At 33.8% G+C, this 25,311-nt stretch overlaps 1 protein-coding gene across 1 annotated transcript in view; it reads left to right on the forward strand.

The window, feature by feature from the left end:
* The window catches only part of VWDE (von Willebrand factor D and EGF domains), a 77,869-nt gene that overhangs the window by 46,808 nt on the left and 5,750 nt on the right, over nucleotides 1-25,311 (forward strand). The window contains exons 14-28 of the mRNA XM_015447689.4: nucleotides 2,512-2,667; nucleotides 2,789-2,893; nucleotides 4,373-4,487; nucleotides 6,567-6,817; nucleotides 7,748-7,967; nucleotides 9,590-9,727; nucleotides 12,339-12,479; nucleotides 16,523-17,092; nucleotides 18,005-18,100; nucleotides 18,184-18,279; nucleotides 19,288-19,383; nucleotides 19,975-20,070; nucleotides 21,675-21,770; nucleotides 24,810-24,905; nucleotides 24,999-25,094. Coding sequence (XP_015303175.3) covers nucleotides 2,512-2,667; nucleotides 2,789-2,893; nucleotides 4,373-4,487; nucleotides 6,567-6,817; nucleotides 7,748-7,967; nucleotides 9,590-9,727; nucleotides 12,339-12,479; nucleotides 16,523-17,092; nucleotides 18,005-18,100; nucleotides 18,184-18,279; nucleotides 19,288-19,383; nucleotides 19,975-20,070; nucleotides 21,675-21,770; nucleotides 24,810-24,905; nucleotides 24,999-25,094 — 2,368 coding nt within the window. The remainder of the gene's footprint in view (nucleotides 1-2,511; nucleotides 2,668-2,788; nucleotides 2,894-4,372; nucleotides 4,488-6,566; nucleotides 6,818-7,747; nucleotides 7,968-9,589; nucleotides 9,728-12,338; nucleotides 12,480-16,522; nucleotides 17,093-18,004; nucleotides 18,101-18,183; nucleotides 18,280-19,287; nucleotides 19,384-19,974; nucleotides 20,071-21,674; nucleotides 21,771-24,809; nucleotides 24,906-24,998; nucleotides 25,095-25,311) is intronic.

Consider the following 25,311-nt stretch of genomic DNA (forward strand, 5'->3'; position numbering starts at 1 on the left):
ATTCTAACCCCTTCCTCCGTGAAAAACAAATTCATGAAACAAGGCCACAATATAAAGGCAAATACTAGTTTCCAAAATGAGTTAGATTAACTATTTTCCACTCTGTTTAGAGTGGTTATCTGTTTTATTTATAATACAATTAGGTTTTAGAAATATTTGTCTTCCATTTTGAGTTTCTTCCACACTCTGTTTGATTTTAGTTAATTAATTATTTGGAGGGAATATGAAATATTATCATAGTTCCAAGAGTTGAAGCTATACAAAGGCATACACATAGAATTGTTACTCTCTTGTCGTCCCTGTCATCTGCTTTCCATCCCTCCTTCTTTTCATTAAAGTATGTTTCTACTGTCATTATTTTCTGGTTAATCCTTACTATATTTCTTTGGTACAAAAAATGGATAGATAACTCTTTTTTATATATAAAGTGTAACATGTTTTACATACTTTTTTCTACTTTTGTATTAGTAGTTTTAGGCAAGTTTTTAGCTAGAGATTCAACCACTTAAGCATTTCTTTCACTTCCTCTCTTAAAGCAGTCAAGACTCTACAAAATCCTATTTTAAAGTTGCTAATTTATAGGATTAAATACAAGATGTTATCCAAGAAATGGATGGCACATTATGATTTAGCTCTTGTCGACATTTGTAGGCTTGAACTTCTTGTTTATGCTACTACATACATCCCCGTCTTTTTCATACACTATTCTCTCCATTCGTGTGAATTGCACTCTCTCCACCTCTGCTCCCAGTGTCCAAATAGCAGTCTCCTTTTTTATTTTCAGGAAGAGAAGTATTTGCTTTTTTGAAGCGTTCTTTGACTCTGCTTGTTAGACTTAATAACTCCATTTGTATTATATCCTATTTGAGTCTCTTTTAATGCAGTCATAAAATTATATGTTGTCTGTCATTTTCTTTGTGATCTTTTTGCACTGAGATATTTTCAGCACACGATATATACTCACAAAATGTTGATGAATGAAAAGGAAATAGAACACTGTATATTCCTCATTTTGGGTAGGCCCCTCGAAACAGAAAGTTGGAAATAATCTCTATATTGCCAGTCATTGGCTGCAGTCTTCTTTCCACACAAGAAACCAAGACCCTTCATTCACCTAAGTGTAGATAATCATGACTACTCTGAGAAATCATTGCCATTCTTTCTCTACACGAGGGAAACCACTGATAGATCTGCTAGGCTAGACTCTGCACACACCCTTAAATATGAAGATTTGCAACTCACTCTTTCAATCATCAAATCTTCAAAAGTGTAATTTCTATTAGCGGCAGATTAGAGTGATCATGTTTTCCTTTCCTTTTCCTGCTGGCCCACAATATTGAAGCATCAGCATGCTCTATGACAAATTCTGAGTGGTTGAAAACATTTTACAATAATAAATTTCAAAGAAAAATCTAAATCTAAATTTTGACAGCAAAATACAGCTTTTGGTTTCCTACACAGTTACCAGTACCTGGAACATTATTCTGGCTTCTCCTCTTTTGGCACCAATGCATTTTCAATACTGAAAAATAATGCTAAAAGTGTAGCTTAAGCATAATATGTCACTGAGTTATTAAGTAGGGTGAACTAGATAGAGTTTATTTAGTTTCAAATTACTAATAAACTAACGAGCAAAAATATTTATTATAAGGATGGTATATTTCTTAGCGAATCAAGAACAAGAAAGTAGCTGAATTCTCAAGAAAAATCTTGAACTTGGGACTTGAACACCATGAAGACTCAGTATGTGTGCATTTGTGTGTGTGTGTGTGTGTGTGTGTGTGTGTGTGTGTCTCAATTCGGCTTTTGTTTGTGGGCTTCATTTTCCCATTTCACTATATACTGGCTTTCTCTCCATAGTGAAAAAATGGCCACTCCATAGTTTTGTGTCCTGCAACTCAAGCCATCAGAGGCCAACTGACATGACATCTCCATTGGCACAAAGTTAAAATATCCTGAGTAGTTGAAATATTGGCCTAGCTTAGGTCCGCCCCTGCACCAGTCAGGCATAGTCAGGGAGATTGGTCATATAGGAATATGAGAGACCCTGGGAGCTGTGTAGGGGGCAGAAAGGACAGTTTCAAGTAGATGAGGTGTTGGAAGCTTTTGCAGGAGAAATGAAGGAATTTCTGGGCAGAAAATCAATCCACTGTGTGCTATCTATATATCAAGTGTTTCCTCTTGTTACAAAAGTCATGACATGGTGATCCATTGTAGATGACCAATATTGGTAACTTCTTTGACTTGAACTGCCACGAAATGCATGATTCTTTGGGAGCAATTTGCATCACGTTATCATATATATGTTTTCCATTTTTTCTGAATAAAACTCACTCCCAATATGACTTTAGTTTCCCTGTTATATATTACATAATATGACTTTAGTTTCCCTGTTATATATTACATTATACTAGGCATATATCTTAAATTTATGTTTGATTATATGTAATTTACTAACAAAATATTTCCATAATTTAACAGAAGTTAATTGCTTTCTCACTATGTCTTCAGTATAATAGCAGTGAATGGAGGCCTGGAGAACCCATCTATACACAGACTGTTTTCCAAAATAGCAGAGCTGTTGATTGTCAGCTGCCCAATGATGTTCAGCAGTTTGATACCATGGATCTGGTGGGTGGGAAACCAATTAGGAAGTGGCAGTTGAAGGTAAAAAATAAAAAAGACATCTTCGTATTTATAAACAAAGTGAATACTTATATATAACATTTCATAATGAATTTAGAACACTTAGAACAAATCATCTCAACATGGAACTATTATGTTACAGGTATCTAATGATGGTTATAAATTCAGTAATCACAAAATAATGGTCATATATGATGGTGCTTGTCAATTTTGTGGTCTCTATAAAAATGACTCATGTACTGTAAAGGTATGTATTTTTTTTCATTTATTTTCACATTTACATCGTAGATATTTTCTTTTCCTACGCTCTTGGCACATTAATTGTAGTTTTTTCACTTTCACACCAGAAAAACTAATAGAGAAAAGCCTTCCTCAAGTTTATATAAGGGTAACTGAAATTGTTACTCTGCCTGCTAGGAAGAGGTTCCTGCCTTTAACATTTTGAAATGTCAGATTACTTCTAAACAATTGTAAGAGGAAGTCCAGACTAAATTATTTACTACTTCATTCGTACCTACACTGTTTTTTCAGTAGTAATAATGACTTTCCAATAAGAGATCTCATGTTGTTACCTAGTCTTCTTTGCATCAAATGACGTACATTTGGTTAAAATTTGTAGAATGTATAAAGTTAATATTTTTATGGGGAGTATTTCCTGGCAACTAAGTTTATTGGAGCATGTAAATACCTGCCACTTGATGGATTACAGAACAGCAGCGCAGCCTGAGCTGCGTTGCAATCATAACTTCTTTTCAATCTATATCCAGCCTACCGTATTTATCAGAAGGGCTGTCTCATGTGTGAACTGCTGACTCAACAGACTCCATGGGTAAAATTTCACTTGACTCTTCAAAGCTGAGGTGCATCCAAATAATATTTATGTACATGAAAATTTTAAAGTATTATTTTTTCTAAGTTTAAAATTTATTTTCTTGAGATTAGTCATCAGATCAAATCTCTGGTTTTGAGAAATGGTTTGATTTTTATTTTTTCCCAAATATTTCATTTCTGTATATCCATAAGTACTTTGAAAATATTATTATTCAAGATTGTTTTCTCCTCCTGGAGCTATTTTGCTCTAACTTTTGTGCAATTTTCCAAGTGATGTTAAAGGAGATTTCGTAAAATGAGCTAAGTTTATATCTCCTGAATAAAATTTAGTCTTCTCCTCAAGAATACTTGCTACATTTAATGTTCTTTCTGTGCTTATCAGCATCTCTTTCACATGTTTGGTGTAATGATATCCATTATCAAGTGTGGATAATTATGCCAAGGATCCGGTCTAGTTGACTGTGTTCACAGACCATAGTGGGCTGCTAGGGAAATGGAAGATAACTATAATCGAATGTGATTTTATAAATTGTGGAGGAAAAAAAAAGAAGTTGCTTTTATTTCTTTATGAATAAAGTACTCCCAGAATGAGTTCAGCGGTGAAAAATACCAAAAGAGAGATTTTCTCTCATGTTATTTATAAATTATAAGCTATAACTTTGTAAAGGTAAAAGTTATATATACTTTTATTACCTCCAAATTGATCAGTTTTATAGACATTCAGGTAATTTGTTTTCTTATATTCACTTATGATTATGAAGTAACAACATAGATGTATGTGCTTTCTTTGGAATCATCAGTACATGTATTGCCATCCTTCCTTGCACAGTTTTTTTCTATATGCTAACTAAAGGTGTACTTTATTGATGTTTTCTTTTTAAAAATTTTCCATTAGGAAAATGTTTGCATTATTAATGGACTCTGCTATGTTGAAGGAGACAAAAATCCAACCAGCGCTTGTTTGATTTGTAGACCCCAAATTTCAAGATTTACTTGGTCATTTTTAGAAAGTAAGTTATTCTTTATTAATCCAAATATTTCCTATATGAGACATTTTAAAAGTGGTTTTCAGCCAGAAGTTACATAAATGTGTTTAAAATGAATGACCTCTGTGTTTAATTTAGCATCTCTCCTAACTGCAAAATTTACTTTGAGGATATAGGATATTTATTTTAATATTTGATTAGGAAAGCATATGTGATGTATTAATGCAAGAAATGGGAATTATTAACTCATTTACACACAATTTCCTATGCTTAGCTTTACCTCTGTTCAGTTTTGTGATGTTATTAACCATTTAAGCTCAAAGGCCATGGATTCAGCGCCTGTTAAACAAGGTATCTGGACTCAGTAATCTATAAAGTGCCTTCCAGCACTACTGTTGTGTGATGTGATGAGTATAATATTGGGTACAGATAATGTTGAGATACTTTGTTTCAAATAATACCCCAAACTGCAGTCACGTACCATATAACTTCCTCACTTTCATAAATAGAGTTATGTTGGTTCCATGTAGGTGTCCAAGTTCTCTTTCCTCATGGGGAGATCAGACATTATTAGAGACAATAGGACACAATTATTTCCTGGCCCCATGTAATTTTATTTAAGGGAGTCATACAACTTTATATTTATACTATGCTTTGTAATATCATTATAATTGTATGTGCATATTTCATTACTGTGTTTCATTACATTTACTAGATGATTCACTGTTTAGGTTTAAGACTCATGGAATGCTGTGGAAAGACAATGGAAATTTGAAGAAAAATATAGTACAAGAGATGAAAAATACAATACAACTTCTGAACTGGTGCCTCTGTTTTTTCAATGGCTATTGTTTGACTGACTGATTCATTATAGTCTCATGGTGTTCAAAGTCATAAAGGGCCATAAAAATATCATGTCCTTTAAATCTCTCATACTGAGGATGAGGAAATTAAAATCAATAAATTAGGCTGCTAGTGTAAGGATATGCAGGGGCAGAACAGGAGCCAGAGCTACAACCTCGGGGCATTAGTGCTTTGTGGATGCAAGCAGGGTGTTTGTGCACAATAGAATGTAATGGGGCTATTTGTTCCAACTGTTAAGCCAGTGGGCTGAAAAGGTAGACTTTTTTTTAATATAACACAATATAAAAACAAGTTTTCAGTTGTTTCATGAGTGTAAAGGGAATTCTGCCTGTCCTCTAAAATAGCCTTTTTTTTTTTTTTTTTTTTTTTTTGAGACAGAATCTCATTCTGTCTCCCAGGCTGGAGCACAGCGGCACAATCTCAGCTCACTGCAACCTCCACGTCCCAGGTTCAAGCAATTATTCTGCCTCAGCCTCTGGAGTGGCTGGGATTACAGGTACCCACCACCATGCCTGCTAATTTTTATTTTTAGTAGAGGTAAGGTTTCACCATGTTGGTCAGGCTGGTCTGGAACTCCTGATTTCAGGTGATCCACCCGCCTTGGCCTCCCAAAGTGCTGGGATTACAGGTGTGAGCCACCATGCCCATCCTGAAATAGCTTCTGTTTTAGTGTGTGCACTCAGCCACTGGAAGAATATCTGAGGAGCAGAAGATGAGTATGACTAATGGCTTCCACGTATTATAGTTGGGGAGGCAAGTACAGCGAGAAACGTTCAGAGGAGCCAAAGAAACGGAGCAGTCATGGACAGTGAGGGAGGAATAGAGAAAGGGAGTAGAGGGAGAAAGTGAGGCTGAAAGAAACAGAGTGCAAAGGATCCGCAGCCAGAGAGAGAGAGAGAGAGTAGTGAGGCAGTCAACACCAAGAAGTAAGTTAAGACAGAAGAGGCGCAGCATCCAGTGTGGACAGTGCATGTGTATTTATATATTCTGTGCTATATCCAAAGTGCTTTCACACTTTCATAATAATGCCTGAGGTCTTGCACCTGTCAATTACTTTCAGATGTCTAAGAATGGAATTGAACTTACTCAGAATGTTAAAAAAAAAAAAATGAAAACAGCTAATAGACCTTTTAACAGAGTTCAGTCTTTATCAAAATTCATATCTCTGTGGGAGCTCTCAGAAGTACACTTCATTCCTTTTTCTCACGGGTATAAAGTTAAGTGTTTCCTCTATTACAGACAACCAGCCCCCGGTAATTCAAGTATTGCAAGACAAATTACAGACATTTTATGGTGAAAACTTTGAGTATCAGTTCGTGGCCTTCGATCCGGAAGGTTCTGACATCCACTTTACGTTGGACTCTGGTCCTGAAGGAGCAAGTGTTTCCTCTGCAGGGCTTTTTATGTGGAAAACAGAGTTACTAACTCCCCAGCAATTTACTCTACGCCTTAATGATGACTGCGATGCTGAAACTAGAGTCACAATTGAGGTAATCTTTATAATTACATAAGTGTCACTGGATTCTTTTGCAATTTTAACAACTTTATTTGAATTTAAAATAGCCATATTCCTAGTTGTAAAGAGCAACAAAGTTATTAAACATCGTATGGAAAATTAAACTGCCAAAACTTTTGACTATTCTTTGTAAGAATTTAAAACCTTAGAGAGTCTCAAGCCCAGAAGCACAGATATAAATTAATAATTTCTTTACTGTTTTATTTTGCACTTCCCTGTAACAAGGAGAAACTCCATCTTCATGAAAGATGTGTGATTAATCTAAGATTGATAATTATACCCTCTTCCATCACGTGAAAGGGCCTGAGATGTTGAATTAGAAGTCAAGATTATAAATACGACTTGAGATAACTAATTGGCAACTATAATTCCTGTCTTTATTGGGTTTTCTTTTTATTATGTCAGTCATGAGCACTTAATACTTACAAACCCTTTATGTGTCCATTGTTTGTTTGAAACGTGGAACACACTTTTACACGGAAGTAATATTGTGAAGCGCAGCTGCATTCTATGCCATATTAACCCAGTAATTCAGGAGATCATTTGCTCTCTACGTTTGTGAATAACCCAGGTGATTAACTGCCGTCCACTTTAATGATTTTTTTTTACGTTGTTCTACTTGCATGCAGAAATTGATCATCTTGTAACTTTTTTTTTTTAAGACAAGTTATCCTTAGTATTATATTGTGGTTTTGCACCTGAGAGTGGGCGTAATTGCCTTATTAAACTATTTTTAATATAATTTTATATTACATTTGTGTGTGTGTGTGTGTGTGTGTGTATCAAACATAAGTGATTTGGTCATACTTGTACATAAACACACATGCCTGTCATGATTTCTGCGGCATAAACGGAAGATAATTTTATTGAAAAATAAGACATTTCCTTTTTTTTTCTTTTGTAGGTGACTGTGAAGTCTTGTGATTGCTTGAATGGTGGATCGTGTGTGTCTGATAGGAACTTTCCTCCAGGGAGTGGTGTGTACCGGTGTGTCTGCTTGCCTGGCTTCCATGGTAGCCTTTGCGAAGTCAACACTAGTGGGTGCCAGTCCAACCCTTGTGGTCTTGGCAGCTGTATTAGTGGTTTTCACAATTATTCCTGTGATTGTCCACCTGAGCTCAAAGGTAAGATTTTGCTCCTCATAACAAATTAGAAAGAAAAACTCATTGAAACACACATCTACAGATCACTCAAGCAAATGTGTGGTCCTAAAGATTTTAGTACACATCTTTACAATTTTAATAAAAGTTATTACAAATATGATTACTATCCATATCCCTTGTTCTTGTAAATTGTAAATTCCATACACTATTACAATTTTGCTAATTTTTATAACTGTTATAGCAATGTAGGAACCTGTTTTGCAGGTTTCTAAACATTCCTACCTATATTTGGTAGTGAGAAGTATATTAAAATGTATTACTATTAAGATATAATACGGAAAAATAAAGGAGTTATGCCAGAGAAAATACAAAAGTTACCACTTAAGAGAGATTTTACTGATAATTCATTGACTTAGAAATATCATGGTAAAAAGTTGAAATCAAATGAAATGTTAGCATATTTACTAACTCATTAATTGTCCTAAAATGTGTGATTACAGAAATATATGACTGCCAACCTTTAATTTCCCATGGCTTCTTAAAAACTCGTATGAATACTTTCTTTATGTTTAATAGATGTAAATATTAAGTAAGTAAATATATAGTTAATGAGCTGATATTTTTCTTGAAGACACCTATTTTAACAATACAGTAGAACTGAGCAGAATATTTATGTGTCTTCTAATTTTCTTCAGCACTTTTTTTTTTTTTTTTTTGAGGCGGAGTCTCGCTCTGTCACCCAGGCTGGAGTGCAATGGCATGGTCTCAACTCACTGCAAGTTCTGCCTCCTGGGTTCACGCCATTCTCCTGCCTCAGCCTCCCGAGCAGCTGGGATTACAGGCACCTGCCACCATGCCTGACTAATTTTTTTTGTATTTTTAGTAGAGATGGGATTTCACCATGTAGGCCTGGATGGTCTCGATCTCCTGACCTCGTGATCTGCCCGTCTCAGCCTCCCAAAGTGCTGGGATTACAGGTGTGAGCTGCCACGCCCCACCTCTTCAGCATTTTAAAACAAAAATTTTATCATTTGGAACTATGAATATTGGTCTCTTTTCTACTCCACTGTAGACTATATTTGAAAGAATTCAAATGTTGATTGCCTCATAAATTTTAGTATAATAAGTGCTACCATCCATATATGACTGAATTTATTCATTCAGATGAGCTGTTAAGCATTTCAGAGTACCACATCAACTCAAAAACTTTGACTAAGGACAGACTGACTTTCCTAACATAAACAATTTTCGTAACTAGACTAAACAATTTGGCCTTAAGTTGAACAACCATCCTAAATAACTTTTAAAAATTACTGACTTTTTAAACAAAATTCAAATTATTGCTGTAATATGAAACTTTTTGCCTCAAATATTAATGGAAATCTTAACTCATCTTATTTACAAAACAAAATTGTATGTACTTGAAAGGTCTGGTTTAATATTAAATTGAATATAATTAGTGACTCTATATTTGAGTATACAGTAAGTTTTAAAAATAGCATACTTCTATCCTCATAATGCATAGCAGCCCTTTTGGGGTTAGAAGGACAGATATGAAAAGTAGAAGTTATATAATAAGCCAATTGGACATACAATGTTTATCAAATTAAATAATTTGAGCTCTTAACCTATATTTTGTACAGGCAAAAATTGCCAGGAGGATGTTGATGAGTGTGACTCCAAGCCTTGCTTTCAGGGAGTAGAATGCCTGAATACCTTTGGCTCCTATCATTGTGGTTCATGTCCAAAAGGATTTTATGGGGATGGAAAAATATGCCATGGTAAAAGTTCTTATTTTCTGCTATGAGATTTTTTTTTTGCTGCATTTAATTATTTTTTAATAGCATAGTTTCTGTTTTTGACTCATGTATTTATTCAGTGTAAAAGAATTAAGTGTCATGCATTGAACTAGATACAAAGGATGCAAAAATATGTAAGACATGTCCTCTGACTTAATAAGTAAAGTGTAACACCAGGGAATATGACTAGTAATTACACAGTACAATAAAGTGTTCTGTGTCTTTTGATAGAAATCACAAAAGGGCTAGTAGGAATACTACAAAGGGAATCTTATCTACCTGGAGAAATAGTGAAAAACTTTTAAAAAAGGAAGTGACTAGACTATACTAGACACATGAGAACTGAATCTGATAGATCAAGAGAGAGAAAGGCATTCCAGGCAAAAGCAACAGCAGGAGCAAAGGGACAGAAGCAGGTAACATCACAGCACTCTGGGCAACCATTGTGAATAGTCAGTGTGCCTGGAATATAGGAAGAAAGGGGGGCTGCTACAAGAGTTAGAGCTAGAGAGGTAAGCAGTAGCAAGACCACATAAAAACCATGGAGACTCCCTTAAAATTTTGAAGTAGGAGAGAAACACGATACAGTTTACCATGTGAGATAGTTTAAGAAGTAGTGTGTAGGATGGACCACTTGTGGGTAAGGAACTGTGTAAATCTGAAGGTGGGAAGAGTTAAGAAAATATTTCAAATATATAGGAAAAAGATGAAGATATACTAACCTAAGATGAGGTAATGATGAAAGGGATACTAAAGAAGCAAGTTGATTGTACTTGGTCAGTGACTGGGATTAGTATGATGAGAGAAAGAGATTCATTAAGTTTTAAGTGTTTGATTTTAGTGAATGGGTGTGTACAATTTGCATTTACATTGCTATGGATGAAACTGCGTCCCCCCAAAATTTATGTGTTGAAGCCCTAACTCCAGGTGTGGCTATATTTGGAGAAAGGAAGTAATTAAGGTTAAATGCAGTTATAAGGGTGGAGCCCTGATCCCATAGAATTAGTATCCTTATGTGAAGAGACACCAGAGAGCTTGTGATATATGGACAGATCAAGAAAGCAGCCGTCTTCAAGCCAGGAAGAGAGCCTTCACCAAAAACTCAACCAGCCAGTCTGATCACTTTGATCTTGGATCATTGAACCTCCAGAATGGCAAGATAATTTCTGTTGTTTAAGCCTCCCAGTCTGTGGTATTTTCTTATGGCAGCTCAAGCTGACTAAGACATGCAAGCAATGTATTGGAAGAACAAGTTGTTTTGGAGGGGAATTATAATGAATTCAGTTTGGATGCACAGAAACTTTTACTATGGAATATCCATGTGAGCTCAGAAAGGAGGATTAACTTGAAAATATAATTCTTAGAATCATCAGCTATGTCATAGAATTGTTCAGGGAAAACCCTTAGATTTAGAGGAAAGTGGACAAAAAAAAAATTGGTGAGCATCGACATTTTAAAAGATTAAAAGAGAAAAAACTAAGTTACAGAAGACAGTGTTGAAGATCCATACCTTGGGTTTAATTAAGTGAATGGGACCCTCTTTGATGACATTATGTACTAAGGAAGCAGCAGCATCTTGTGCTTCAAATTGGGCTGAGCCTGCCTAGCCCCACAGATATGAGCAACACAGTATAGGATGGTAAGGGGAATTCTCTACTTCTGCTTCTCACATTTACTCCTGAATATCCCATCCCTAATATTCACACCTTCCACTCTAATAAGTGATCTAGCAGTATTCTTTCCCAGACAGGCCCATTTCTTCAATAAAAACTTCATTCAGTGGCATTTAAAAGAAAAACAAGTTGAACCAAATCCCTTTACACATGAGTGACTAAATATGTTTCTTAACATTGTCAGCGTCATTTGTGTATTGTAGGAAGGGGCTTATTAATACAAAAGGATTTTTGGTTGTTGGTTGTGTTTTCTTAGTTTTATGATAGGCACCAGAGTCAATGAATATCAACATGAATAAAGTACAGTGATTCTTGAGGTTATTGCTAACTAGTGGGGCACATAAGAATCAATAGCGTGAAGGACAAAGTTCTGTCGGCGAACCCAAACGGGCAAAATTGATTGGGTGGGTGAATGCAACTGAAGGAAAGTACATTAGCTTGGGCTGCCATAACAGACTGGGGGGCTTAAACAACAGAAATTTATTTTCTCACATTTCTGAATGTTGAAAGTTCAAGATTAAGGTGCGAGTAGGGTTGATTTGTGGTGAGATGTCTCCGGTTTGCAGACTGGCCACGTTCTTACCAGGTCTTTCCTGCATGTGTGGTATCTCTTCCTCTTTTTGTAAGGACACCAGGATTAGGGTGCCCCTCTTATGATCTCATTTAATCTTTTACCCCCTTAAAGACTCTGTCTCCAAACACATTCACATTTAGGAGTAGGGATTTAACATATGAATTTTGGGGGGACACAATTCAGTACATACCAGAAAAGTGGGCAGAAGAGATGACATTTAAGCTACTTATTTAATCTAATTTGCAGATTTCCATCCAAGTGGCATTCGTATTGTATGTTCTTATTTGTGGTGCTTTGGTTGTATAATAGTTTTAGTCTCATCTGTTTTTCTTGTTCTCATTTACAGTTGAAACACAGTTTTTAAATAAATTTACTACACACACTGTGGTTCTCACAAGATCTGATAAAAGTATAAATAAGGAAGAGGATGATAAAGATGCCCAAGGGAGAAAGAGGCATGTTAAGCCAACAAACAGAAATGCCCTTAGTAAGTAATGGTCATAGTTAAAATCTAATGACAAGTAATTCCTCTTGTTTGTTTTCTAAAAGACCAACATATTTATTCGTTCAGGTATTTTTATTTTTAGAAAGATCACCTAAAGGTTATATAATGCGGTTTAAAATTTATTCCTTCTCTTGCTAATCTATTCAATCATCTGGGTTATATTTTAGAAAAAAAATGCATTTATGTCCTCTAATGGACAAAGCATCGTTTAAAGTGATTTCGGAGAAGCTAATGGTTGGAAGTGACTATTTCAAACTTATATTTTATAAATCCCTGGAAATTGGTCATCCAGTATCTGCTCAAACCCTAAAAGTGAGAAGAAGTTCACTGTTTTACAAGGCCTTACCTGTGTCATAGTGCTTTCTTAATAGCCCTCATTTGGTTCAATCATTCTGTGATTGTCTTCATAAAGTTCTTGTACATTTCACATTGACTTTCTTTACACCTTTGCATTCTGTATTATCAAATGTTATTGTGAATGGATTATCTCTCAAGATATTTTTGATTCCTGGAACCTAGGAAATGTGTCTTGATTTTCATATTATTCCTGTGTTGTCATGTTACTGAATACTCTGATGGTTTATAGTGGATTCTCTTTCTTGATTTTATTGACAGACAATAATTGTTTTTTGCAAATAGGGAGTTTTGTCTGCTATTCTTATTTACTTTCTAGTCTCAATAGTGAGATTTAATTTATACTTATAATGTGCCAGCACTAGGCAGACATTTTTTGTATCTTACCTCATTAAATCCTCATAATAGCTATTTACAGTAACTGTTATTACTTCTATTTTACAGATGACTAAACAGAAACATAGAAGGGTTAAGTAATGTGTTCAGATTATGGAGTTTTAAACTACAGAAGAGAGTTGAGCCTGAGCAATCTAACTGAAGAGACCAGGGTCTCAAACTTACACTCTTATTGCAGTGTAGTGTACCTCTAGTACAAAGCCTGTAGGGAAGGGAGGGCTTTGTTAATGGTATGGGAATTCTTCTCTGGTTTCACTATTGACTATGATATCACTGTAGTTTCTGCTTGATACCCTTTATCCAGTTAATGAATTTTCCTTTTATTAGTTGCTTTTCCAGAATTCCTAGTTTTAAATGTTATCAAATGCTTTTTCAGCATCATTTATTACTTGCTATAATTGCAGTTAACAAAGTTTCTTTAGACTAATTTTCTCACAATATTTAAAACCAATAATTAATACGTATTATATTTCAACATCATTATATATTTTCCATATTGTCTTTATGCAATTATATCATATAATTATGTTAATAGATACAAGTCTAATCCTGATATATTTTCCCATAAATGTACTGCTACTTTTGATTTGCTAATATTTCATTTGAATTTTTTATATAATGTCACAAATATATTGACTATATGATTATTCCACTTTAATAAAGTGTTTATAAAACTTTTCATCTTTTTTTGTACATTGCAGCAGTTTTGAAAACACTGTTCCCTTAACTGTTTGGTAAAATTTTTTCATTAGATTATCTGTCCTCGCATCATTTTGGGTAGTAAGTTTAGATTGTTTTCCTATTTCCATCAATGTTTGTACCTCCTCTTTAGTCAATTTAATCATTTGTATTTTGCCAGAAAATCATTTGTCACATTTAGATTTCAAATTCTTGTATACAATTACATGTAATATTCTTGTATAATTAAAATTGTCTTCTTATATGTAGCTTTTTCACTTTCCTCATCTCCAAAGTTGTTTAGTTATATTTTTCCACTGTTACGGTTTTTGATTTTTCCTAGACAGAAGTTGCCAAACGTTATCTATTTAATTGGGATTAATTTTTTCAAATAATCATTTAGATTTGTCTTTCTGCTAATTGCTATCCTTTTGCTCTCCTTTTTTATTGATTTGTAGGGTTACTTTATATATTCTGGCCACCTTGTATATTCAGATCCCATACATAATCTGTACTTGAAATTATTGTGTTTATCTCTGTGGTTTGCCTTTATCTGTGTTCTGTTTTTTATGAAAGCATTAAATTTTATGTAATCAAGTAAATATATTTTTAAATATTTTATTTATAGCTTTTTAAATAGATACAAGTCTAATCCTGATATGTTTTTCCATAAATGTACTGCTACTTTTGATTTGCTGGTATTTCATTTAAATTTTTTATATAATGTCACAAATATATTAAGGATCTCTCAAAGTTTAAGTTATAAATATGAACTCTTAAATTATCTTTTAGAGCATTTATTATTTTTTATTTTACATTTAGTTTTTAATTCCTTTGAAACTTGTTACTTTATGATATGAAGTAGAGGTCCAATACTTTTTTTCTTCCAGGTGAATAACAATTATGTAGTACCATATATAAAATAAGCCACATTGAATTTAAATATCATATTTTTATTTAAAATCCCTTATATGTTGAGCTATATTTCTGAGTTTTCTATTATGTTATTTTCTAATAGTCTTTTTCTATACCAATAATACATTGTTTTGATTAGTGTGGCTTTATACTATGTTTTAATATCTGTAAGGCCAGTATCTTCTCATGATTCTTGTAGTCTGTAATTTTTTTTCTATCTCTGATATATACCTTCACAGGAACATCAAATCATTACATTTCAAAAAAAAAATGTACTTTACTAACAGGCATTGGCTAACATATGCTCTTTTCTTACTTTCTTCAATGGTAATTTTTGCAATCTGCAGTTTCAATTCTTCTCTGCTTCTTTGTCCAATTCTCACAATAAACAGATAATAAAAACTCACCTAAGGAGAAGGTTCACGTAAAGCAATTTGGTTCTGGAAGGAGTCCCTTCTGTGTACAGAGGCTGAGGGAAGGGGACACTGACTTGGCCCAGATCATCTAAAGCAGGTCTTCTGGGGAGTGCTAGTCCAGGACCTTTTCTGTATTTTTTTTTTTTTGACACTTAATTGTGCTTACCTTATTGCCCTTATTTATTTTTGGGGCTATATTTGGTGCACTCTTGTTTCTGTTAGTCTGAACCCACATACTTTTTATGTTTCAGGAAGTCCTCACATTTTAAAAAAATCTTTTATTGCACTTGTTGCCAACTATGTTAAGGATTATTTTTGTTGTTTCTTGGTTCATTTTCTTCTATCTTTTTCTGGTTTTGATTTGATTTGGCTTGGCTTTCTCTGTTTTTATATTTTAACACCTTTGAGAATTGCTTTGCATGAAAACAGTGCAAAATTAAACCCTAAATTTGCAGTAGAAAGTATAACTAGAAAAACATACCTAATCACTGCTTAAAATGTGTCCTTACTCTAAAACTCATTAGACTTTTCGATACCAAATAAGTAAAAATGTGTTATAAGGAAATGAAGTATTTTGGCAGGGAGAAATAAACAATGACACAGTCTCCCCCCAAAAAAAAGACATGTAAAAATATTTTAATTTCTAGTTGAGCAATCAAGAAATATAGGGGCATAAAATCTCATTTTATCACATTGGGAACATTATTAGAACCGTGGTTCCTTGCCTCTCATATATAATAGCATTTATATAATTTTCCGATTTTTACTTATACATTTAGCTTCGTCTTATTTACAGGCAAAATTACTTACTCCTCTGTGTTTCTGTAGGTTTCATTTTATTTTTGTCACTCTTGTAGTAGTTCTCAATGATTGTTTCATAGTGAATGGCTCACATGTCTGTATCCTTTACAATATTCTAAATTGCTCAGGGATAGGGGCTGTGCTTTCCTTTGTCGTGAGGCTCATGTGTATGAGGTGATCAACAGGTGTTTGTTAGCCATTTCAAAATCTTAATAAAATAAATTATCGTACTTTGACTTTTATACTATTTAACATTCTGGGTTATTTTGTGTATCCCAAAAGATTATAAGCTCCTTGAAGGCAGAAACAGTGTCATGATTTCTTATTAATACACAGCTCCTACTACAGTGTTCAACAGTGTAGATACTAAATGAAGGAATGAATGAATTAATGTAAAATATTTCATGTAGCGAAGACTATTTATAAATGCTATTGACTCACATTTTTTATTTTTTGGTTGTGTAGGTATAAATTTTCAGCCACCATCAACAGAATATTCACTAATTGGTACAAGATTTACTCCCACTCCCGCTACTGTCAAAAAGTTATTGAGCATGACTAATAACATCTCCCGCTCATCACTAAAATTAATTACAGCCCAAATGGATAATTCAGTAAAGGCCATTTCCCATCAGATATCAGATTTTGAGCATGTGGATCGTAGTCTCAGTACAAATCTCAGTCTGGGTGAGCTGGAAGTTTCTATGAAGAAAAGCAGCTCTTTAAGCATGAACCCAAACAGCACCCATGGCAAAGCAAAGGATGATATCCAGAACAACATCCAAACAGAGATGGGAGGGTATAATTCTCAAATTAGCAGGTCTTCCCAAGATTACACACAGTATGAAGATGAGTTTGTGTCGTCTATTACAAAAGCAATCACTATTTTGCCAGAAAAGTTTGGATCAAACAAAATATCACCTTGTGCTGACTCGCCTTGTTTTGTTGGTGTTTCCTGTGTGCCAAGCTCAGATGGTCACTTCAAATGTGGACGCTGCCCCTTTGGGTATTATGGAGATGGTGTCAATTGCAGAGGTAGTATGAAACTCTTCAGAAGATACAAAGAAAAGTATCTAATTCAAGTTTAAGTTATTACAAAGATATGCTTTTCTATTTACTAATTTCTATTTATTCCGCTTTGTTCATTTGTTTCCATTTATTTTATTTATTAATCATTTATACTGTATTCTTACCACATTTTGAAAGAACAAAGGTGGGTTTTCTGAGTTATTTATTAAAATCATGTTAATATTATAGAGTATTACAACTATATAATATATATTACAAATATATTGGAGTACTTTCTGTGTTCCAGGGTCTGTGGAAACATTTTGTATCAACTGTGTCATGTAATCCACATGAACCCACATATTGGGCATTATTTTTCCCATTACACAGATGAGGAAACAGAGCTTTGGAGTGCCCACTGAATTTCCTAGCATTAACCAGCTAAGCAGATAAAAGATGTCAATATAGATCTGATTAACACTGTGGTCTGTGTTCTTTTCAGCTCACAGTGGGCATTTAGCACTTCAAATTCTAATTCTGGTATATTTGCTTATTTGCATGAAGTAGGTTTCTCTGTAATCTTTCCAGCTCTTTTGAGATTACAGCAAGTCATATATCACTTTAATTTTAAAGGCATTATTTCTATCTTCTCACAATTATTAACATTGCTTTCTCTGATGAAAATCAACTTTTTGGCTTTGACAACATAAAAGCTGTCTTGTGTTATTGTTTTGCTTTGTGTTTTGGCTTGTTTGAGACTAAACTTAAGCAAGAGAGTTCTTGTGTTCTTGTGTTCTTGTGTTCTCAGTATTATCTAGAGGGGCTATTAGTTAACTATTCAAATTTCAGAGACTTTTGCTTCTATTATAACTAAGTCTGTGGCAATATGTATGTTCTGTTTTAGTAATCAACCTTTTTTTCTTTGATTTTTTTTTTTAGCCATTTGTAGATATCCATGTGGAAAAAGTAGGGAGTGTGTTGCCCCAAACATCTGCAAATGTAAACCTGGTTACATTGGTTCTAACTGCCAAACTGGTAGGTAACATCATTCATTAGTTTGCATGATACATTTTATTTGGTAATTGATATGTCTAAAACCTGGGCTTTATTTTATACAGCTCTTTGTGACCCTGATTGCAAAAATCATGGAAAATGTATTAAGCCTAACATTTGTCAGTGTCTTCCAGGACATCGTGGAGCAACCTGTGATGAAGGTGATAATTCAAATTAAAAATCAAATATAAGCCTAAAATATAGCATAATTTTCTTTAAAAATCGTTTTACAAGACAATTCAGTTTTACTGTGTATATACTAAAATATTCTTATCAAAGCTGGTATAGGACTCTATATTTTAAAATACTTATGAAACATAATTTACTCAAAGATTCTAAAGAATTAAATTTCTTAAATCAGAGACTGAAGGAGCAATAGATTATTTGTGATTAGTAAAATTATCCTCTGAAATGATTTGAGGTTTAGTTATAAGGTACTATATATCTACAAATATTTTAGCTTCAAGCAAAAGACAGCTATTGAATGACCTACCAAATATGGTTCAAAGAAAGTGTTAAATGCCAAATAACTAGAAAATGTAAAGTAGTAAGAAATCTAAAATGTGAATTTTTAAAAATGCATCTATAGTCACATAATTGCATTGCTTTGGTTTAAATCTCAAGTGGAAAATGTATGAAATAGCGTTCCTAAAGTGGATGATACTTTAAAGAAATAAGTTGTTTATTTTAAAATAATATGTGAAAAGATAGTTTGGTAGATGGTGCATATAATTATGAAGAAGCTGAGAGCCATGTTAAATGTTTTTATGGCAAGGCAAACTATAAATTAACAAAGTAAATTTAGGGTGAAATAACAGAAACAGTCAATATAAATAGCATACGAAAATAACTATAGAACTATAGGAAACCTCTGTTTGTAAGGCAGGAATACGTAAGTTCAGATCTCACTTTTCAGAAGAGGGCTAAGGTCCTGTATTTCCTTCCAGTTAACAAAAAGTTTTATTAATCAAAGCATGCTGCTGATTTGTAAGTGTTTCCAGTGTGAATTAATATGGCCGGTCCCACAGACCTAAATTTTGTAGTAAAAGAGAACTTAATGTATTATAAATTGCTATTACAACAAGATTTTATTGTGACAGTGCTTTATAAATATAAACTGACTTTTTAAAAATTAAGAACTGACTTAATAACATAATCTGTTTCTGCAGAACATTGTAACCCACCTTGTCAACATGGTGGCACATGCTTGGCTGGGAATCTCTGCACTTGTCCTTATGGTTTTGTAGGACCAAGGTGTGAAACAAGTAAGCAAAACTCTCCTGCTGTCTGATATAGTGAAACTGCTTCTTTGAATAGTTGGTGGCCTTAATGCTACATGAAATGAACCCAAACTCTAAGTAAAGAACACACATTGATGATTGATGACAACAGTTACCGTCCTGCATAGCACTGGCATCAACCACAGTGGCCATTACTAAGATAAAGAAGTTTGTTTTGGGAAGTAACGTCACTCTGATGCTCTTCATGACCTTTCTTTGAGAAAACAGGAATTCAAATTTGTTAAATTGCATGTCAATTTCTTTTTAAATTTATGTCTATGACTGCTTTCATCAATAACTAATACTTTTCCCAAATAGTCAAGTCTTGTTTACCACTTGGCTCAATGGTTTTCTATTTTTTCCATCTCTATTAACCAAAAATGAAATAAAATAAAATAACTGAAAGTGAGAATCAGAAAGCATTTTAAACCCAAATATAAATTATATTTTACTTTTCTCTGTGATCTTATTAATTAGCAGATGTGATTGGCAGTTATGAGCTAGCTAGATAAAAACCAACAATATGACTACTCCAAGCCTAATCTTTCTTTTTTTTTTTTTATTCTATGATCTCAGTGGTTTGTAACAGGCACTGTGAAAATGGAGGCCAGTGTCTTACACCAGATATTTGCCAGTGCAAACCTGGCTGGTATGGACCCACCTGTAGTACAGGTAAAATGGGAAATATTTTCAATGAACATGTCAATTAAAAGTTACAATATGCCAGTGTCCTGAAGACGTGCACCTAAGAAACGTAAAACTGACCTGACAAGACAGGAATGAAGTTGTTATTTCAGACAGATTTTTAAAACTCTTTCATCTTCATTCCCTTTGTTTTTGTGTTGAACCATATGGTGTCTTACAGCTTTACTGTTATCTTATCCAACCAATACTGTTTTTGCTTTTATATTTCCCTCATTCACCTACCTTGTGGTGAAGAGAAATGTGTTGAACCTTCTAGGTCTCTTTTAAGTTTTTCATCACAATACAAACACCCTATTTCATTAAATATCTAAGCAATTCTGAATTAAGTGCAGACTTGTTTTTTTTTTTTTTTTTTTTTTTTTTTTGAGACAGAGTCTTGCTCTGTCACCCAGGCTGGAGTGCAGTGGCGTGATCTTGGCTCACTGTAACCTCTGCCTCCCAGGTTCAAGCGATTCTCCTGCCTCAACCTCCCGAGTGGCTGGTATTACAGGAGTGTGCCACCATCCCCAGCTAATTTTCATAATTTTAGTAGAGATGGGGTTTCACCATGTTGGTCAGGCTGGTCTCGAACTCCTGACCTTGTGATCCGCCCACCTTAGCCTCCCAAAGTACTGGGATTACAGGCGTGAGCCACTGTGCCCAGCCTAAGCTTGTTTCTTTGGCAGCAATGTTTGCAATTACCTATGTTTGATCTAATTCATTATAATCTAATGACTTTTTCTCAATGAAAGTGTAATTCAATGTTTATAGCTGGCCAGTTATCTGTGAAGCATGATGCAAATGGAAACAAGGATCCATTTGGTTTTTGCCCTGATTTCAAGTCACATACTGTTAGTGACAGAGACATGGGATACAATTATGAAAGAAACTATGATACAAGTTGAGTTATGATAAGTAATGTTATTGAAACACAGTTCCTTAGAAGCAGAGAAGGAAGAAATTAATTTTGGCAAGTGGAGTGAGGAAGAAAATAGTATTTATAGTAGATGTTGGTGAATGGGTAGGATCTAGGGTGAAAAATAAAACTGGGGATGTCTTTCAAAGCCAAACAAAAATAAAGAAACAAAAGCAAAGAATGTTTTTGAGTGTGCTAGGACTTGAGTGCCATGTCCCCATTTTAATTGGGAAGACGATAAAGAGGTGTGCATGGCTACATGTATTTGAGCAGATTACAAACCATCCTGTTGACACTGTTGAATTGTCTTCTCTTAACTTGCAATTATTTCTTCTAGCTTACTGATGGCATTCTGAATTCTAATGATAGCCTCTACATTCTTGATAGAGCAGGAGCACTGTCATCTTGGACAAACACCGCCACTTTAAATTCCAGCTCCCTTTCTAGCTTTTCTAAGCTTAGTGTTATTTGTAAACTTAATGAACATACTTTCAAAGCGATTATCCAGTAATTTCATTCCTCTTATGTTTGGCAAAGTCTAATTAATTATACATTATGGGTTTTACTTGCAGTAAAAATAAAATATTTCATTATGCACCATTTTGTACTTCTGTGCAGCTTTCATTTTTTAAATAATAAAACTTTTATGGTCTCTTTTCCTCCTGCTGTTTATTAGCTTTGTGTGACCCTGTTTGTCTCAATGGTGGTTCGTGTAATAAGCCAAACACTTGCCTCTGTCCAAATGGATTCTTTGGTGAACAGTGTCAGAATGGTAATTAATCTTTCTTTGTATGTAAAAAGGGCAAATGGAAAGTTAGACATCAACAGAGCTCTGAGTAAACATGAGACAAGTTTCAAAGGGAAAGATGCAATTTTCCCCCAGAATTCTTGTAATGTTTCAAGTATGCCCACCAAATTACTAGCTTACAAAACTATATCAAAGTTATTATGTAAAATGGTTATATTTACTCAAAATATTGAAGCTCATACCTTGGCACCTCTCTGTGCAGTTTTGTAGTACCAAGGTGTGAAACAAATAAGCAAAGTCCTCTTGTAGTCTATTATAATGAAATTGTGTCATTTCTGTGATACAGCAAAAATGTTTGATTTATAGTCAATCTACTGTCCACTATTATCCCATAATCTCTTTTCACCTTAGTTTCATTAAACATTTATGAAGAATCACCTATACACAGCACTATGCAAGAAGATACAGAGACATAAAAATGCATTGTTTTTCTCTTTCACGACTTATTATTTTAACACTTTCCCTCATATAGTTAATGTTACAGGTTATTTTCAGAATAATGGGGATGTTTTGAGGGTATGAATTAATGTCAACCAATAATATGTAATGTGTATTTTCTGCATCTTCATATTTTCGAGTTTATAAAAAATGTAGAGTAGATTTTTACTATAGAACATGTCAGAGTATTTCCATAATTTAATTCCTAAAATTCAGATGTTCCTTGCCACAATGCACTTTGATTTGCAATTCTATTTATTTTATTTTGGATGTTGGCTAGGATTCTTAGGATGGAAATAAAGCAGAAAAGAAGCCATCACGCTAACACAGGATATACGGGCGTAGCAAATGAGTTCCTGTAATTCATATTCTTTTGAAGAAGCAGTTGGAGAAACAGAAATAAGTGAAGACTAAGTTAAGGGAAATCTTGAAAACTAGAAGACTATGGCTAAATCCATGCTGAAGAGTTATATATGTAGTTTTGAATGGAGAATGTAAGGAAGGAAATGAAAACTTTACATCTTTCATGCTACTTGAAGTAGATGTAAGATATAGTAAGAAAATTTGTCTAAAATGTATATGCTAGTTGTATAAGTGGATAAAAGAAGAAATCTCTCAATTATTAAACTGAATTAAAAATTATCTGTTGAACATATTCCATGATTTAAGGGCCAGAAAACAGATTATCATTGTGTGAAGAGAGTAGGTTTTACAATTAGCTTGCCTCCACGACTTTCTTGCTGGTATGGAAATTTACTTAAAGGCTCCATGGCTCAGACTTCCTGGCTTTCAAGTATGATCTAGACAGTTGCTATGACATGTAATTCTTATTAGATCTCATCTTCTTGTGAGCCTAAATGGTGGGAAGGGAAGATGGCACACACATTGAAAGTGATTGAATAAAATTAGGTGGAATATAAAGTCATAGGAAAAACATATACTGTGTGCACTATAGAATTTTAAAAAAGGAAGATAGAAATTGAGCTAGAAACATCACAAAACAGTTAAACTACTAAACTAGTAAGCAAGGCTTAGGATGTATGGCTGGAGAGATGTTTAAATACACCTTCCAATTTGCTTCACCTCTTGGATTTCACATGGAGAGTGAATCCAATTACTTAGCCCACTTTAGGGTTTGGTGACAGAATGAGGCCTATAGATCTCATAAATAAATGTGGAGAGTGGATTTTCTCATAAACCTCCTTTTCCTAATGTGGGATAATGGGTAGACATGGCCAGGCTTAAATTGTATGCCCTTTGTATGTATTATTTTAATTATATATACTTTTTTGCATAAATAATTTATTTCTACACTCAAGTTTTTGTGGATAATTAATTACAGCAAGATTACCCATCATAAACAATTTGAGGAGCTTTTTTAACTTTTAAATTCCTAACCACAGGCATTTCCTATGGAGTTTTCATAGTAGAAAGAATATACGTTTTCTAATAAATAATAATCTTAAATTGTATGAAGGATAGGGAGTGGAAAATGTAAGAACATTTCTCTACCAATAAAAAGTATCAATAAAATGTCAGAGAAATAACAGTAGACTCAAACATGAGCCAAAAAAAGTTCAACCTAAAATACTGGAAACTGTTTGCTAAAAACTTGCAGTTATATTGTTACTATGAAGATCTATATTATTTCTATTCAAAAATCTATTTGAAAACAGTAGAATTTTTCTTACAGTTTTTGGAAATAAAGAAAGCAACTATTAATTCAAACTGGGAGTCAGTCCACACTAGTCTTATTAATACCAGTTAATTTGAAATTTATTTTTAAAATACAAACTAACATTTATTTACTTATTATTTAGGAAGAAATTAAATTTTAAATTTTCTAGACAGGTTTTCCTGTGTATTACTTAAAAGAAATGCCTGCATTTAATTTTCATGCCTGGAAGAAACATGAAGTAATCATAACCCTCTCATAAAATTAATACATATTAACCTCTGCATTTCATAAAACAGAATTAAACACATAGGAGCTACCAGTAAGATATATTCAAAATTATCTAACAAATATTCTGAATAAAGCGAAGGATTTATTGTTAAAAAGATTTTTAGCAAGCATTCACAGGAATAAGTCACATATAAAGCTCTGCCTTCATAATCTCAGTAAGTACTCAAAAGTTAATTTAAAAATGCTTTCTAAGTGTGTGGAAAAGTGTTGAGATTTGTCTATTTTCCACAAGAACAGGCACATTCTTATTTTGAGCTAAGTTTTGACTTATTTTCTGGGTTTTGTCTAGACCATTCCATGCTTTATTATATAGTGAAACATAAGTTAAAGTTTATAATATATTCATTGTAATATGAAAGACTCAATTTGTTATGAACACTTAACCAATATATTCCAAATTGTGCTAACCCACTAGCAGCTTATAGATATAAGCATTGCATTTCATGATTTAGAAAGGACAGGTTTAATGCGTGATCTTTTATTTTAATAGCACATTTCTCTGCCTTATGGCCACATTGATGAAAAGCACATGATGCAATGTATCATATGTAATAATTGAATATGTAATATTCACAGATTGCTGCCATGTGTTCTTTTAGCTTTCTGTCACCCTCCCTGTAAGAATGGTGGCCACTGCATGAGAAATAATGTGTGCATCTGTCGTGAAGGATACACTGGTAGGAGATGCCAAAAAAGTAAGACATCATTAAATATATTTGTCAACTACAGGTAAAGCAAAGACAAAACTATTGAATTTAAGGGCTGACTTTTCATGCTTTTACCTTAAGGCATCTGTGATCCTATGTGCATGAATGGAGGAAAATGTGTGGGACCGAACACTTGCTCTTGTCCTTCTGGTTGGAGTGGGAAACGATGCAACACACGTAAGAGGAATATTCTTAAAACGCTGAAACTTTCGTCTTTCATGGGAATGTAAAACAGAATTTAAAACAAAGAGCATTTTTTTTTCACGTTTGCTTGCTTGGTCTTTTTAAAATTTTTGCATATTTATTCCTGCTTTAGGAGATACCTTTTTGAAACAGAAAGAGTTTTTACTCTTCTGAACTCATTCTTTCAGGTTAGCAGAAGAGGATATATTGT

This window comes from Macaca fascicularis, chromosome 3, assembly GCF_037993035.2.
Source record: "Macaca fascicularis isolate 582-1 chromosome 3, T2T-MFA8v1.1".
Taxonomy (NCBI): Eukaryota; Metazoa; Chordata; class Mammalia; order Primates; family Cercopithecidae; genus Macaca; species Macaca fascicularis.